Below are 17,910 nucleotides of genomic sequence, written 5' to 3'. Positions count from 1 at the left end.
GAGTTCACAACTAAATCTTTTTAAGTAACATACACTATGGGAAGGGGAGGGAACAAGAGGCTGAGAACCATTACAATACATCATAATTTCCCCCCTAGACAAGGTGAATTTAAATCAAGAGTAATCTTGAGTAGTGGCACACTCCTTTAATCCCAGCACTCAGAAAGCAGGGACACGTGGATCTCAGTGACTTCCTGGCCAGCCTGGTCTAAATAGCAAATTCCAGGACAACCAGAGCTAGAGACCATATCTCAAAAAAATAAAATAACCTTGCTCTCAAATAAACATAATGTTTTTTCTGAGAGAAGGCAAAAACCAACTAACTTTAGCCTCTGCACTGCTTACTCAGTCAAAATGTTAAAAAAAAATACATTAGCCCAAGAAAAAAATGTATCTATATAGTTTAAAAGCTGAGTATCTATTAACACAAACCATGTAACAGGTGTATAATAAACTCTTAAGAGACACATTATAGTCTAGAAAGGTTAGTCTTTCAAGACAAGGTTTCTGTGTGTAGCCCTGGCTGTCCTGGACTCACTCTGTAGACCAGGCTGGCCTTGAAATCACAGAGATCAGCCTGCCTCTGCCTTGCTGAGTGCTGGGATCACAAAGGTGTGAGTCCCTGGGACTGCTTAATCTATTTTTAATGAATACTGTTACTACAGAGATAAACACTATTACTACCCAGATATAAAGTACACAGTCTTTAGCAGTGGTTCTCAACCTTCCTAATGCTGCAACCTGTTAGCATAATTCTTCATGTTATGGTGACTTCAAACAGTTGTTCCCACTGCTACTTCCTGTAACTACAGTTTTGCCATTGTTATTAAGTATCTGTGTTTTCCAATGGTTTTAGGCAACCTGCCCCAAAAGGAGTTGTTACTCACAGGTTGAGTGCCATTGCTTTAGAGAATGATGTAAAAATATACTTTTTCCCTCTTTTTGGGTTTCAGTTAAGCTTTTTTCAAGCAAAGTGAACACTAACTTTTCACACAGCAGAGCTGTCTGTAATTTTAAATGCCATCTATAAAAACATCCTTTACATCAAAACTGAATAATCTTCTGCTATCAAATGAGTATCTTTTAAAATTTAGATTGTTTCCAAATATCATCTTATGTAGCCTAAGGCACTGTTCTGTCCTGAAAGAACTATGGAAAGAAAACTAGGTAATAAGTCTCTCAACTAAATGTTATTTGTAGTTTAATTTCTAAGGTTTTGTGTGTGTGTATGTCGTTTTGTTTTTCAAGACAGGGTTTCTCTGTGTAGCCTTGGCTATACTGGAATTCTCTCTGTAGATGAGGCTGGCCTCGAACTTAGAGATCAGCTTGCCTCTGGCCTGAGTGTTGGGACTAAATGTGAGAGAGCACCACCATGCCAGGGTGCTAAGTAAGGTTTTAATTGTTTATATTTTATTCTCAATAAAATATAGGTGTTTTTTGCTCAACATTGATATAGTCTTTATTAAACGTCAAAAACAACCAAACCATTTATTAGGCTGAATTTCATAATAAGATAGCTCAGCAATGGTTAGTCTGCATGCTCGATGCACAGATAATTTTCATCTAATGGCAGAAATAAACAGAATGAATGAAAAGCTTCATTTTCTTAAATGAAACACAATTGTATCAGGTCTCTGCATTGAATTAATACTACATTATCTACTGATAACTTTTGTTGGGTAAGAATCAAAATATAAGTTGCTAAATTGAAGTTGAAAAAATTATGGCTATTGCATTACTTTGTAAAGTATTAATACTGACTCAGAATAAATCCTACTTTAGGTACATTACAAATGCTCAGTACTACTGAAAACTCACAGGGCAAAAACATGTAGTAATAGAGAAATAAAATAAAAACCAGATGTGCTTATATTACTGCAAAATCCAATGCCTTGTGCATCTCCAACAGTAAACAGTTTCAATAGCCATTAAGCCACAATATCAACAGTCTAGTAATTGAGCAACTAATCCTTTGGTTTATAACTCCATCTTTTCACTGTTATTTAGAACCAAACACTGAGAACAGAAATGACAGAAAATATTTTACATAAAGTTGTTGTTACATCATCACAGGACATTATCTGAGCCAATCCCCATAATAATTAAATTCCTCTTTTTGAATGGGTTTCTCCATGTAGCCCTGGCTACATCAGTTTGTAAACCAGGCTGGCCTCAAACTCAAGAGTTCCACCTGAGACACACCGGTGGTGGTGTACACCTTTGATCCCAGCATTTAGGAGGCAGAAGACAGAGGGAGGCAGATCTCTGAGTTTGAGGACACCTCGGTCTACAGAGTGAGTTCCAGTATATCCAAGGCTACAGGGAGAAACCCTGTCTGGAAAAAAAAAAAAAAAAAAAAAAAAAAAAAGATCCACCTGGGTGCTGGGACTAAAGGGGCCTACCATGGCCCAGGTGATAACATTACTCTCACCTGTACTTAGGGAGAAAGAACACTAACACAAACACACTTTGGCCAGTTATGGTTCAAGTCCTTCCTCATAGGATTTATAACCTAGATTTGTGTCGTTTTCAAATGCCCTTAAACACTACATTCTGTCAGTACAATGACTGCTACTCAGCATTGTTAGTTCATGAACATATTTCAAGATTTTGCAACCACTGACATCTATACCTAAAATGTTACATCATTAAAGCTCATGTGGGTTCCTATTCCAGAAGAAACTGACTTCCTACAAATTACAAAAAAACTATTTGAGGCATCAGCTAAACTAATGTTGCTTATTGCATTAGGAAAACTTAAAGATACCCAAGTTAGACTCATTTCACACAGGGTAGAAAACACAGCAACTTATCAGAAAATGTTGGCATGCAATGTCATTATCTGAATGTAGCTTAAAATGATTTCACTGTTTTAATACATTTTTCCAATTACTAAGAAAACACTGATACATCAAAATAATTATCACAAGAAAGCTTGTTATTTCAAGTTAATGTATATTCTCAATTTCAAGTAAAGTCTGGAAAACTAAAGTAAAACTGCCAGTCTTCAGCACTGAGACAGAGTAACCGTGAAGGTGAATGTTTAAAACTCACCAAAAATGGAAATCAGCAGATAAGCTATCAAGATTAAGATTTAAATAACCTGTTAGTTTTTTTTTTTTAACTTTCTTCTACAGCTCAGATTTTAGCCACTATTCCTATTTAATCCTGTCCTCTGGCTAAACAAATATCTTCACTGGAAATTTTCAAAATTGAAAAATAAAAGACTGGCAGGCGTAAGTTACATCTTACTTAAGGTAAAGGGCAAGTTGGCATAACAGTCCCAGGTATGATTACCTCCGTTTTTAAGGTCCCTTTCCACTACTTTCTCATAATCAAGGCAGAAAATTTACTTCTTCAGGGACCCTTCCTTTCAACTGTGTTAACACACCATCCTGCACAAAAAGCCAATTTAAGTAACCTAACCCCGTGGCCTAGAATGGCTAAATATTAAAGCCAAAAACAGAGTGGGTGTGGCTCGATTTTTTTGGGGGGGAGAGGCTAGGCGGGGCGGCTGCCTGGTCTCTGCCCTCCCCCTCTGCTTTCGCTTTGTGCTCACAATGCAGCTCCTGTACAGCGCTTCCCTCTCCCGCAGCCGCCGCCATGTTAGACACTCCATGTGCCCTGAGACTCAGAGGCAGTCTCCAGTCTAATCTAGATCCACTCCCACGAAGGATCGCAATCGATGATGGCCCCTTGCCTTTTTAGAAGGGAGCAGCGGCAAAAATAATAACAAAAGTAAATAATGATAAATTGAAATAAAGTCGCTGCAAAAAAAAAAAAAAAAAAAAAGACCACCTCGTGACTAGTCAGGGCGTGAGGTTCCGAGCACCCGGACAATCGAAACAAAGGGGGAAACGTAGGGGGCCCATGAGAAGGGGGCGGGGGTGCCCAAGCGAAGGCCCTCTCGAAATCAGGCCTTGAGGGCACTGCAACCTCAGTTCGGGACTAGACACACATCCTTCCCGGGGAAGGGGGGCCAGAGCCATTCCACCGGCCTCGTGCCGAGACCGGAGAGGCAAAAGCCACTGTTACAAGGCCTGGGCCGCTCGACCCCACGAGGCAGTCGGGCGACCCGGCGCACGGTGCCTCTTGCCCATGGCCTCCGTCAGATGTCCGGCCTCGGTTCCCGAGTGTATCCTGACAGTGGGCCCCACTACCTAGGCAACCCGTCCCCGGAGGGGGGGGGGGAAGGCCCGGCACGGCGTGGTGAGTAACCGAGGCCTAGAGGCAGCGCCGCGCTCGGGTCAGGTGACAGGCACCTCCCTGAGGCGCCCGTTTTCTGGGCACGAAGCGCCTCCATCCACCGCAGAGGACCGGGGTAGGGACGGCCGGAGCCACGAGCCCTCCCTCTCCGCTAGCTCCTCGCACCTTTTTCTTCTCCAAGTTCCGAAGTTTCTTGTCGATCACCCCGAGGATCTGCTTCATGGCCTCGGTCTGGACCGCGCCGGTGCCGGTTGCCGGATGCTGAGAAGCCGGCGCAGCTGCCCCGGCCGCCGCTTCACTCCCGGAGGAACCGGACGGCGGCGGCGGCCCCGACGACTTGCTGCCGCTTCCGCTGTGGCTGGTGGCCGAGGGCATCTTTAGACCGAGGAGAGAGGAGAGGAGAGAAGAGAGAAGAGAGACAGAGAGAGGAGAGAGGAGGAAAAAAAAAAAAAGCGGGAGGGAAGGACAAGAGCAGCGAGTCAGGAGACGGACGGGGCGAGACGCGGGACAAAACGCGCAGCGGGCGGGAGGCGGCGCGCGCGCGGGCGCGGAGGGGGGAGGGGGTGGCGCGCGCCGCCGGCAGGAAGGGGCCCGCGGGCGCGCGCGCGACCCGCCAGCGGGGCGCCGGGCCGCCCGCCCCTCCCCCCCCGCCCGCCCGCGCCGGGGCACCGGGCTCGCGCCGGGGGCGGGGCCTGGCACGGCGGCCGCCAACCGCCGGGGCAACGGTTCCCATCGGGGCGGGAGGCACCCGTTGCCTTGCGAGAACGACGGGGACAGAGGTCAGGGCCAGGGGTGGAGAAGGGCACTGGGGTGGGGGGGGTGGCCGGGGTAGGGGGTGGGGAGGGCTGGAGCGAGCCCCTCCAGCCGCTCGGGAGGTAGGAAGGACACTCGGGAGCAGCGGCCTCCTTCCCCGTCGGCGCCTCGGTCCGGGACGGCGCTCACCGTGCGCGGGCGGGATCCGCTGGACGTCTGGAGTGGGCAGCCGAGGGGGGCAAGGGTAGCGCTGCGCTGCGAGCAAGAGACGTGCGCTCCGTGGGCGCAGACCGCTTCGCCCTGTCCCCGCTGCACTGAGCTGCTCCTAGTGGGACGTGAGCCGGCGCGGGAGGGACTTAGCCAGCCAGCGCTCGGAGACGGGGGGGGGGCGGGAGCGAGGGCCTTCAAGCCGCCGGGGCTGCCCGGTGTGAACGCCTGTCGCGAAAGGTCTCCGCACCGCGTCCCCGCCCGGCCTGAACCTCTGCGCCGGGTTCCTGCAGCGCTTCCGACCTGGACACCAACCCCCACGGAGGCCGCTGCAAGGGTCCCTTCAGTTTTGAGTGAAATCTAAGCAGGGGTCCTTCCGGCGAAATCGCTTGACATCCAAACAGGGACAATAGGTGTCAAGCCTCAGGCTCCGGAGCTGGGGACTGCCCCTTGTAGAGCCCTTATTTGGAGGGGGGAGGGGGAGGGGGCAAAGGTTTCTGCAAGTAAGGGGTGCGTGGAGTGGGTGGTGCAATCCCGGCTTCTAGAATTCCTTCTATATGCAGAGCGAGCAAACTCGCCCTAAAAGGTCTGAAAAAGAGACAACTTGCCACATAACAATTTTCCAGTAACCTAGGCATTCTCTGTAGAATGCATGGAGAATGAGCATCCTTAATGGCTTTTTTGATGCCCTAAAATAACCCCAGTCAGGTTAAAAGCCGTCTTCACCTACCCTGAGATAACCACTAGGCCCTATCATGAATTACTCAGCTTTCCCCCCTTTGTTTTAGATTTTACCCAAAACTTTAAAGACTATGCTAGATGGGGGGGTGGGGGAGACATTTAGCCATGATAATTATTTCAGGGTGGGAGTGGGCAAAATGGGGGTGGATAATGAGTACAAAAAAAAACGAGAGCTCTGCAGAAGTGTACTAAAAGGAATATGATCCGTGGAAATTCAACATAATGTTGTGTAAGAACAGTAAATGACCAATTTATAATTTAAATTCCATGAAAAGGATATTTAGAAGAGGATTCTATCAAAGTCACTGTTCCCTGGGGATTACAATGAATAATACTGGCTGGCACCAGTATTTCCTGCGGGAGCCTGGAGAAACTGCAGCAGCAGCCCGTGGCCTTGAGATGTGCCAGTTATCTTAACCTGAACATTTAAATATTTATTGAGCACCTTGTGGCATAGTAGGAAATCTTCAGTGCTAGGGATGGTGAACACAACAGATTTTTCATTGAGTTTGTAGGGGTTGGTGTGCACAAAAATAAAAAGGAAACTAATGGAAGAAAAAGGGTGGTGGCCAGTGAAAGCCTTGCTGGGTACATAGGAGCCAGGACTGGAGGAAGGAAGCAAGGAAGGCTTAGAGGAGGACTTTTCTAGTTGTGCGCACCCCCTGCCTTTAATCCAAGCTAGTGACCTCGACTAGCCTCTTATACCTGGTAAATTCCAAGCCAAGCAAGAGCAACATAGTGAGATCCTATCAAAATAAAATCTTAATAGGTTCCACAGTGGCTAGAGCAAGGAGTAGGTAATTAAAGACATAAAATGGGCCTGAATTCAGTATTTGCTGAACGAAGTGAGGAATGTTAGTTTCATCCACCTGTGTTTTAAATCACTGCAGCCAGCAGGTCGGTGGTGGAACAGACCTTTAATCCCATCACTTAGGAAGCATAGGCAGGCAAATCTACAGAGTGAGTTCCAGGACAGCCCGGGCTACACAGAGAAACTGTCTGGAAAAACCAAAAAGTAAATAATTTTAAAAAATGTACGGCAATATAAAAAATTGTCAAGAAGTATGTACTGTAGGTGAGAGGCTAAATCAAAAACAAGCCAAAAGACTACTAAGGGATGGGCTGTTGAAATCAGCCATCCCACAGTGGTGTAGCCAAAACCAGGAACAAACCGAGTTGAGTTGGATACATTATAGATTGTAATTGCAAAACCTGTGAAGGTGGTAAGGCTCAGATTCATTTTGCATTGTAATAGTAGAACCAAGATTTGCTCACCAGTTGTATGTCAAGTATGAGAAGAGTAAAAGTTAACCTAAGATTAGACTTAAGTAAACTAGCACTGTGATAAAAATATTATAGTGTCTAGAGATAGTTATGATCCCTTGTTAAATCCAAGCATAATCAGACCAATGTCGCTATCACTGACCTCCAACCCAAACCTACTGAATTCATGTGCATTTTAACAAAAGTCTTGAGAATTTTCAAGAGTTTTGAAAAATTGTTTGATACTGCAGAACTTGACTTTAAGATCAGACATTAAATACTCCAGTCAACAAATTCTCCACAGACCTACGAGATCAGAAGCCTCCAGCATAGAGCCTAACAATTTTTTTTTTAACATGCTCTGTGGATAATTCTGATTGATGCTGAAGTATGAAAACCGGAGACAGCAAGGTGGCTCACTGGCCAAGGAGCTTGCCTCCAAGCAAATGGCCCTACATCTAATTTTTGTTTTGAGGTTTTAAGTATATGCGATATGCATGTGGACAGGTGAGCTGTACCCAAACATGTAGAGACAAAGGAGGACTGTTGTCTAGTCTGTACCCTATTGTCTTATCTCTCTTGGGAAGGAAAACTCGCTATTTTGGCTAGGCTGGCCAGAGAACTCTGAAGATCCTCCTGACTGACCCCAGCATTGGGGTCACAGACACAAACAGCCATGCTCAACTTTACATGTGTGCTGGAGATTTAAACTCAGGTCCTCCTGTTTAGAAAATAAATGTTCCTACCCATTAAGCTGTCTCCCAGATCCATTTGTTTTTATAAAGATTTATTGGACCATATCTGCATCTATTCATGTATATCCTACAGTGACTTTCATGCCACAGCAAATCAGAGTTAAGTCACTGTGACAGAGTGTGCAACATCTAAAATGCAAGCCAGCAAGATGGCTCAGTGAGAAAAAGCACTTGCCCCAAGCCTGACAACACAAGTTTGGTCTCCAAGAACCACATGGTAGAAAGAAAATGGATTCCAGAAAGTTCATTTCTGATCTTCAGGTGCTTTGAGTGGAATGTGTGTGCCATACATACACTTCCCCCCAAAAGTCAAAAATAAATGTAAAATACATAATCCTCTTCTGTAATGAAGTTTTTGAGTCCCTGCCTTAAATAACAGAGGGCTCTACCCTGAGTACTTGCTCAGTAGACCAGACTGCCAGAGAAGCTGTTGAATTCTGTGCTATAAGACCGTCAGAGGTATTGCTAGGCAGTGGTGTTGCATGCCTCTAACCCCAGCACTCCGGAGGTAAAGGCAAGAGGAGCTCTGTGAGTTTGAGGCCAGCCTGCTCTACGAGGGAGTTCCAGGACAGCCAGGGCTGTTACCTAGAGAAACCCTGTCTGGGAAAACTTAAAAACTCTCTCTAGTGGTGGGAAATGGGGGCTGCTAAAACAGCTCAAGCCAGTTTGAAATTACTGTACTCCTACCAAAGCCTCCTGAGGGACGAAATTCCAGGCACACATCGCCATGCCTGGCTCCGAAAGTCAAACTCCCCAGACATGAAACATATGCCAGAGTCACATGGCACACCATCCCACAGAGGAGCAAGAGACCTGGCTGGGTAACTGTACGCAGAATATTTTGTGAACATATGTAGCTGTTGTAGTTTCACGTTCCATAATCTGTCACCTCAATCTCCTTTCTTTCTGCTCTGATATTCTTGCACTGTCAGCAAGTCTGGAGAACAATGCATGTAAGGGAAAGCTATGTCTAAAGAAATGCAGTGATCTCAACCAAACATGCCTGTTTCCTGTTAGGATGTTTATGCAAAACTTTAAATCACTGCTGTGTTTTAACCATTTATTTTCCCTCCATTAGAACCTAGCACTCAGGGAGGCAGAGGCAGGTAGTTCTGAGTTCGAGGCCAGCCTGGTCGACAAAGAGTCTAGGACAGCCAAGGCTACACAGAGAATCCCTATCTTGAAAAAAAAAATTAGTGAAAAAAGTATAAAAGGTGTTCTAAGGAAACCCAAAGGAGAGTACAAAACACTGGTGGAAAACACTTGTCTAGTGTTCTCAAACCTGGTACTATGCATAATAGTATATTCTAACAACCCAGATTTCCAAGCTGATATTCACTAAAATCCCTGAGACCACAGCATTCTGAGGTTTCCATAGTGATGTTGAATAACAGAAGTACTTAGTAAAATTGGTCCAGCTGCTTCACTTTGAATCAAATGCTAATGCCATGGTTTTGGTTTTTGTTTACTTTATACACCCACACAAACAGTCTCACTATGTAGTCTATACTCTCCTTGAATTTACTAGGTAGGCCAGGTTGGCCATGAACTCATGGCAATCCTCCTGCCTCGGCCTCCCAAGTTCTGTGTAATGTCAAGTTCATATGTAGCAAAAAGATTTTTCATCAAGTACATCTTTGCTGCAGCTTGACAGAAGCCTGGCGAAAGTATGAACATTGCACATATAAATAAGTCTCTTAAAATCTCTTGACTGGGGGGCTGGAGAGATGGCTCAGAGGTTGTGAGCACTGGCTGCTCTTCCAGAGGTCCTGAGTTCAATTCCCAGCAACCACATGGTGACTCACAACCGTCTACAAAGATATCTGTTGCTCTTTCCTGGCATGCAGGTGCACACGCAGACAGAACATTGTATACATAATAAATATTAAAAAAAAAAATCTCTTGACTGTTTTTACCCATTTTAATACAAATCAAAGTAATTGTGGTATACTTTTCCTAATACCCTGTTCCTGTTAATTCAGCCAGAGCTACCATTTAACCTAAGCTTTGCCTTTTCATTTCTGTGTTGTCAGAGGCAATATCAGGCCTGCCAAGAAATTTTTTGTCAGTATATTTTCTCTGTATTAGTACATCAGTTTGGTACTGATTACCATAGGTGATACATCTCTTTGCTATCTTAACAGCCTAAATAGTATTCCTTTATATTTTCTTACGTATACCTTTTCTTAATTGTGATGTTTTGCCTAGATAAAGAACATATTTTGTAGAAAAAGATACAGTATGTTATTTTGAAAATTTTTCCAATATTGTTTTTGTTTCCTTGTTTTGGGTTTCAAGTAGTCTGGGCTGGCTCTTGTTTCTCGAGATAGGATTTGTGTATCCTGGCTCTCCTGGACTCCCCTTTGTAGACCAGACTGGCCTCAAATTCACAGAGATTCTTCTTCCTCTGCCTCCCCAGGTACTGGAATTACAGGTGTTCGCCGCCGCACCCCACTTTTAGTACATTTTTAATTATGTGTACGTGTGTATATACACATAATGGATGTATATATGTGTATAAGCATATACATATCAGTATAGGTACCATGGAGGCCAGAAAAGGGCATCAAATCCCTTGGAGCTGAAGTTACAGGTTTTTTTGAGCACCTGAATGTGAGTGATGTGCCTCTTCTCTCCAGCCCTGAACTTTTGATCCTTCCTCCAACAACCAAGTGCTAGAATTACCTGCTTGTGCCAGCAGTCCTGGTTGAAATAGTGCTAGGGATCAACTCAGCACTTCCAGTTAAGCCCCAAACACTGTTATTTTATTCTTTAATGGTTTGTTTGAAATTAAATCCCATAGAGGTGACCTTCATTCACATTGTATTAAGGTGTGTCTCTGTATATTCACTTGTTAATTTCTGAACCCGCAGAGAGCTAAATGCCAATAGATTCTGGTATTGTTATTGCTATTGAAGAATCTCCAGACTCAAAGTTGTGGAAAAATTGTTCTCCATCTCTGATTGGTCAATAAAGAATTGAACTGCCTATATCAGCAGGGGAGTTTAGGTGGGGCTCTGAATGGGGGTTCCAGGTGGGTGCACACACGCGCTTACACACACACACACTCACATACACACACACACACAGAGAGAGAGAGAGAAGGGGAGGGAGGGAAGGAGGAAAGGAGGAGGAAGAGGAGACGGTCATCAACTGGGCCATTAGGGAGGCGCCATGAGGACAAAGATGGAGCCAGGGTGAAACTGGAGGACAGGAAACAGGGTGTGGCTGGAAAGTAGGCCAGGCTAGAACGGTGAAAACAGATGAGCTTCTGCGGAGCTATAGTGCTTAAGTAAACAGTTCTCCGGCTCATCATTTGGGAGCTAGATCTGGCATAGAAAAAACCCTTTAATTCAACAAATCCCAGTTTTCTCTTACACTACACAGTTCTTCACAGACAAAGGTGTGCAGTGCTTGCACCAAGTCTGGATTGTGCGGGATCCAGTGAGGATCAGCATTCCTCAAGTGTGCTCTACTCAAAACTACCTGTGTAGATCCTGCTTGCAGGTTTGACAGCGTAAGACATTGAACAGACTGCCAGTGCCTCCCATGCCTCCATTTGTTCCTTTCATGCTGTCACACTCACTGATACCATAACCACTCACTCACCTCACTGGCATTTACTAGTTGTTTCTCACTCCCCTCCGCTTCTCTCTTGAACTTAAAGTCTACTGGCCTGGAGCGTGGAGGTGGATAGGGAAGTCTTTGAAACCATACTTTCTACCATAATTGAAGAAAGAAAAAGGAGATGACCTCCCCAGAAAAGTTATGAGGCACCCCAAATCCTTCCACTCCCAGCACCTCGTTGGGGAGTGGTCTCCTGAAAGGATAAGACCCATGCTAACAGTGAAAGCTGCCATCAGCACTACAGCTTTCTGGACCGTAAGAAAAGCTGCCTGGAACTCTACATACGAGTATAGTTGCAAACTGCTTAAGGGGAGCAGAACCTTTCAACCAACATCCAAGGGTAACGTGGTGCTCATTTTCAAAGAAATGAATGGTAACAAAAGGGCTGACTTGTTGCCTGTCCACATGGAGGCAACCAGCCAGAGACTGTGAACCTTATGTTAGTGGACTTCAACATGAGATATACCCACATTGCTCCAAGCGGCAGTGACCTATTGACCAACGTGTCAGCTGCAGAACAGGTGCTTACCTGTTAGCTTAACACATAGCTGATGCTTGTGTTCAATTTACCTATGACCCCCTCCTATCTACACAGATTGGCTGGTAGCTGGGCTCAAAGCCACCCAAAGAAGGAAACTACAAAAGAACAGCTCAAGGTCAGCCATATCCCTCAGAGCCTACCTCTAGCGCAGAGCAAAATTGGCTTCTCACCCCCAATACTCTATGGAAGCAGAAAGACTGAAGTGACCAGTTAACCACATAATGAAAGGCCAACAACACCTTAGAGACCAAAAAAATTATAAATTAGCAGCTATTAATTAAGGCCTGAACTAGGTGGGTGGAGAAGTCCAGTAATGCCCTGAGGGGAAGGACTACCTTACTGCATTTCTTTCCCCATCCACTAGAGATAACAGTTGCTAGGAAACTGGCCCATCCCCCTAGGGAGTGACACCAGATCATTAATGGTCTAGGGACCTTCCTATAGCCAATCGATTCAAAATGTAGCATTTTGACCAATAGATGCTTGCCAGACAGGAATTGCCCCTGCCTTGGGCATGCTGGGAGGGACCAGAATCTATATATCATCCAACTAACTTGGGTGCAGGGTGCTCGGCTCCCACCGCTTCAGCTGTGGGTTTGTGTGGGCCCAAGCTGCAGCTTGTAATTTACAATAAAAAGAACCTCATGTATTTACAGCGGAGTCTGTTTATTCCTGGTCTTTTGGGGTTTGTGAACTGGGCAGAACACACCCACCCTGACAAAGTAAAGATAACTCTTAAATGTTGTGTTCCATTTGACAGGCAGTATATATGGGGAGAAGGGAAGTCTGACCATGTGCACCTCCACTTTATTTGACTTGACCAGAAGACCAAACTGTATAGCAGCTTCAAACTCCGTTATTTGTGGCCACACCTACTCATGCAATTCAATTTCAGGATCTCTGAAACCTTTCACTTGCCTTTCACCATCAGGGGAGAGATTCCACGGGAGTGTGATTGGGAGCCCAGAGTTTCTTAGAAACCTTGGGGATCTCACCATTGAACACACCACAGAGGAGACTCCTGGCAAGTCTCCTGGTCACGCAAAGCAAAGCAGGACCAGTCAGGCTCAACAGCCAAAGGTATATAGCATAGGAATGGTGGGATGGTGAGGGTACTACAAGTCTTGAAGAGGTCCTCTTAGTGGACTCCTGGGAAAAGATAGATATATATATATATCTTTTTCCAAGATGAAAGAGGTCCTAGGATTTCTGTGAAGTGAGTAGACAGCTGAGATCTCTACAGCATGAGCCATGATCTCCAAGATGATAGGTTTTCTGTCTGGAGCTTCATGAGGTGCTGCCAGGCTTATCTTCGGATATTCTGGAGATCTGAGCTTCTGCCAAGAACCCCTCAAGGACTTAGTGCTGGAGTCATGGACCCACAGTGGAGAAAGACACCCCCGCCCCAGGACTGAATTTGTTCCTCTGGAGGTATCTATGGGGGCACTCAGTTTCCTACTCAGTAGCCAACTCAGCTTCTTAAGGCACACTCTCAAGAGCTACATACTGTGCTCATTGTAATAAAAAGCACTTTGGCCAAAGACACTGAACTACTCCATGCAGTTGCTCAGGCGAATTGCATAGTTTTAACTTCATATTTCTATTTAATGCTTGTCTCTCTGTGGTGACTTTGCTCCATAGGGATATCTGGCAACATATGAAAGGTATTTTGTAGAAAGGTTTATTTATTGTATATAAGTGCTCTATTTGCATATAGACCTGCATGCCAGAAGAGGATCAGACTTCAGCAGAAGTGGTTATGAGCCACTGAGAGACCAAAAAAAATTAAAAATTAGCAGCTATTATTAAGGCCTGAACTAGGTGGGTGGAGAAGTCCAGTAATGCCCTGAGGGGAAGGACCACCTTACTGCATTCTTTCCCCACCCACTAGAGATACAGTTGCTAGGAAACTGGCCCATTCCCCCCTAGGGAGGGACACCAGATCATTAATGGCCTGGGAACCTTCCTATAGCCAATCGATTCAAAATGTAGCATTTTGACCAAGAGATGCTTGCCAGGCATGCTGGGATGGACCAGAATCTTTAAATCACCCAACTAACCTGGGCGCGGTGTGCTCGGCTCCCACCACTTTGGCGGTTGATGTGTGTGGGCCCAAGCTGCAGCTTGTAATTTACAATGAAAAGAATCTCATGTATTTACAGCGGGGTCTAGTTATTCCTGGTCTTTTGGGGTTTGTGAGCTGGGCAGAACACCACCATGTGGCTGGCAGGAATTGAACGCAGGACCTCTGGAAGAGCAGACCATGCTCAGGTCAGGATGCTTCTAAGCATCATACAATATATGTAAAAAACACTACTAATGGGACCAAAATGTCAGTAATGTCAAGGGTGGGAGTGCCTGTTTTTATTTCAGTGTGTGGGGGGGACACTGTTTAACATTTTACAGTAAAAACGCTGAAATGACATTGGCAAAAGAGAAAATACTTAGAGATGGTCTTAGCGATCTATGGCTTCGAAGAGACAACGGTGGCTGTAGGGCTCTGCTGGATACAAGTCAGTAGTTTCTGGATAGCCATTCATCGGTGCTCGGTCTATGACAACAGACTCCCTTTTCTCAGGGGAGTGCTAACAGTCTCCCCGGATCTGAGTAATTGTAAGGAGTGTCACACAGCCCTCAGGCCAGACCCTTCCCTGATAAGGAAACCACTCTAGCAAGTATTTAGGAAGTCCTAGAAACACCCCACCCTGCTAAGGATCTCCGTCCAGCAGTAACCTTCAATTGTACTGGAAATCCTCCCACCCACCACAGGATAATTAAATACTGTGTTTTTCTTCTGCGATAGAACCATTAAGTATCCCCGACTCAAGCGAATCAAACACATTCACCCTTGAAATCCTTCCCTCTGCCAAGGGTTTATACTGCCCTTGATTTCACACGAATAAAGGTAAGTGCTTTCTCACTTCAAGACTGTCTGAAATTCATCTTGTTACCACCCCACCCCACCCCATTCCCCACCCCCGCATCTCAACTGGCCTGCTCTTTAGCCTGCTGGGCCTGGGCCTCTCCAGTCAAGCAAAGCAGCTTGACCAAGAGCTGTCACACTTGGGTATAGGCTTTGGAACACCCAAGCTTCCATTGCCACCAGCGATCTCATGTTAAAAGAGCTAAACTGTAACGCTCTGTGGAAAACCTCTTCCACACCAAGGCTTAGGGCACTTAGGCCTCTCACCCTAAGGCTCTCTAGCTGCCCCTGAGAGAAAAAGAACCCACTGAGCTCCAGGACTCTAGCGGAACTCCAGGCCCCTGGCTGAGACTCAGGCCTCAGCTGTAGGAGAGCGCTACACACAACCATGGCAACTCTGGAAAAAAGAAAGCATTTAATTGGAGCTGGCTAACAGTTTCACAAGTTTCATCCATTGTCATCTGTAGTAAGAATTCTGGAATTTTGTGTTTTTTTTTTTTTTAACACAAAAATTTAAGAATGTGCTTTTGTTTAATCCCAGGTGTAGGGATGTGGGGCTGCTTCAGACTGTCCACAGCAGCTATGATTTACCTCATGCTCTAGCAGAAGCATGGTTTTGCCAGCTGCAGATAATTTCTGCGATTGTGTGACATTTGGTGTTCTTGGATCTTTTTCCGAGGGTACATAAATGCTTGGGCCCCAAGGGAGGGGCTCAGTGGCTGTTGCTTGTTTAGAGAGGTGGTTTGCTAGTAGTTGTGGTCCAAGAAGAAACAAAAGGAAAGAAATTAGATGCAGGGACTTGCCTAATTCCTCTCTATCCTTGTTTCTTTCCTGTCTAGTCTTAGGGAGTGATAAGGGGAAAGGGGTGGGGAAAAGACCCCACAAAGTAGCAAAGACTGGCTGCAATCATCCTGGTGGGGAGCATGGTGCCATGCAGGTACATGGTGCTGGAGAAGTAATAAAGTTCTACATCCTGATCCACCAGGAAACAGGAGCAGAGTCTCTGGGGTTGGTTTACTAGGGGTCTCTAGAGTAACAGAACTTACAGAATTAATATCTCTCTGTATTTATAAAGGGGACTCGCTGGAATGACTTACAGTCCAGCTAACCCAACAATGGCTGGTTGTGAACAGAAAGACCAATAGTCCAGTAGTCGCTCACTCCACAAGGCTAGATGTGTTGGCTGGTCTTCTGTATAAGTTGGAATCCCAAAGAAGCAACCTCCAATGCCAGTGGAGGAATGAATGGGCCAGCAAGGCAAGGACAAGCAGGCAAAGACCAAAAGCTTCCTTCATCCACATCCTTCTATAGGCTTCCAGCAGAGTATGGCCCAGATTAAAGGTGCATCTTCCCGGTTCAAGATTTGGACTTGAGGTGGACTTCCTACCTCAAATGTCCATACCAAAAGTACACTTCAAGAAAACAAAACACTTTCATAGGTGTGCCCTCCATTTCTGGATTGTAGTTCATTCCAAATGTAGTCAAGTTGACAACCAAGAATAGCCATCGCAGTTGGTATGGGCTTTTGAAACCTCAAGGCCCAATCCCAGGGATACACTTCCTCCAACAAGGCCATGCCTCCTGACCCTTTCAAATGGTGTCACTACTTGGTGACTATTCAAATCTATGAGCTTATGGGGTCCATTCTTACTCAACTCACCACAGAGACAAAGTGTAAACAAACACAGAACTGAGCAATAAATAGATCATCACCATGCATCTTGGAGGTTGCACTATGTGCGATCATGGTCTTTCTCAAATGATACAGATGTTGTGAATTACATGTGAACAATAATTTGAGAAAAAAAAATTCTTCTGGGTAATTGCTCAAAAAAAAAATGTTATAGGGACTAGAACTATGTGTTCCAAACCATAACATGAGCAAGTAGAGGTACAAAAATAGCTGTTCAAAATTATTCCTGCAGGTAGCCAGGATATCTATTAAGTCAAGACTGACTTTCACACCTAACAGTATAATTCTCCTTGTGTTAACGGTTTACCTTAAGATGTTAATAACTTCTAAAATTCCATTGGTGGGCACACGTGAGGTAGTTAGAGAATAACCTGCAAGAGTCAGTACCCCCCACTATGTGGGTCCTGGGATTGAAACTAAAGTCTTCAGGCTTTACAAGTGTTTTTACTCACTGAGCCTTTTCACTGGCCCATTGATAGCTTTTTAACTTTGATAGTATTAGAACCTAATTTGAAACTCTCCCGTAGGGTTTTCAGTGGATGTAGAAATTGCAAGTGAAAGAGGTGTGTGAGCCCTGCCCCACCTGTTCTCATCCCTGAGTCAGGGGGTCCTCAAAATGAAAAAGGATCAGAAACTTCAGAATCTTCTAGTGTTCTTATTAAAATCAAGGTTTCCAAGTTCCATCCAGATATTGCATGTATATCCATAAATTTGGCACTTGAGGGCAATGCATTTAAAAAATTCAGGGTGGATGTAGTGACACACACCTTTGATCCTGTCACTTGGAAGGCAGAGGCAGGCAGATCTCTGTGAGTGTGGCCTAAATAGGAAGTTCCAGGACAGCCAGGACTAAACAGGGAAACCATGTCTCCAAAAAGGAACAAACAAATGCAATTTAAATATCCCTTTTGCATACCTAAGTTTATAAATTTAACTCTATTGTTTGTTTTTGGGTTTGTTTTTCACGTATACTGTATAATGTTTTGAAGCATCTTTGACCTCCATCTATTGTGTGCAATTAATATCACTAAATTGTGTCATTAAAAAAAAAACTCCATACATTGCCAGATATCCTTAAAGAGCAAAGTCACCTCAGCTAACAAGCACTAAAATAGAAACATGAAGTTAAAACTACGTATTACACGTTTTCACAAAATAAGTGCCCAAAATAGTCAAGTAAAAGTTTTTCTTCCCATGCCAC

At 44.9% G+C, this 17,910-nt stretch overlaps 1 protein-coding gene across 2 annotated transcripts in view; it reads right to left on the bottom strand.

Moving 5' to 3' along the window:
- Caprin1 (cell cycle associated protein 1) overlaps positions 1-5,317 on the bottom strand; it is a 38,361-nt gene extending 33,044 nt beyond the window's left edge. Inside the window, exons 1-2 of one of the 2 annotated variants that reach the window (XM_060371640.1) lie at positions 5,149-5,317; positions 4,372-4,581 (exon numbers count right to left, since the gene is read on the bottom strand). In XM_060371640.1, coding sequence (XP_060227623.1) covers positions 4,372-4,581 — 210 coding nt within the window. In that variant the 5' untranslated portion in view covers positions 5,149-5,317. The remainder of the gene's footprint in view (positions 1-4,371; positions 4,582-5,148) is intronic. The other variant, XM_060371641.1, reaches the window with a different exon arrangement.
- Positions 5,318-17,910: the final 12,593 nt, after the last annotated feature.

Source organism: Meriones unguiculatus, chromosome 18 (assembly GCF_030254825.1).
Source record: "Meriones unguiculatus strain TT.TT164.6M chromosome 18, Bangor_MerUng_6.1, whole genome shotgun sequence".
Lineage (NCBI taxonomy): Eukaryota > Metazoa > Chordata > Mammalia > Rodentia > Muridae > Meriones > Meriones unguiculatus.
Note: the sequence above shows the minus strand (reverse complement) of the source record. Positions and strands in the feature narration are given on the sequence as shown.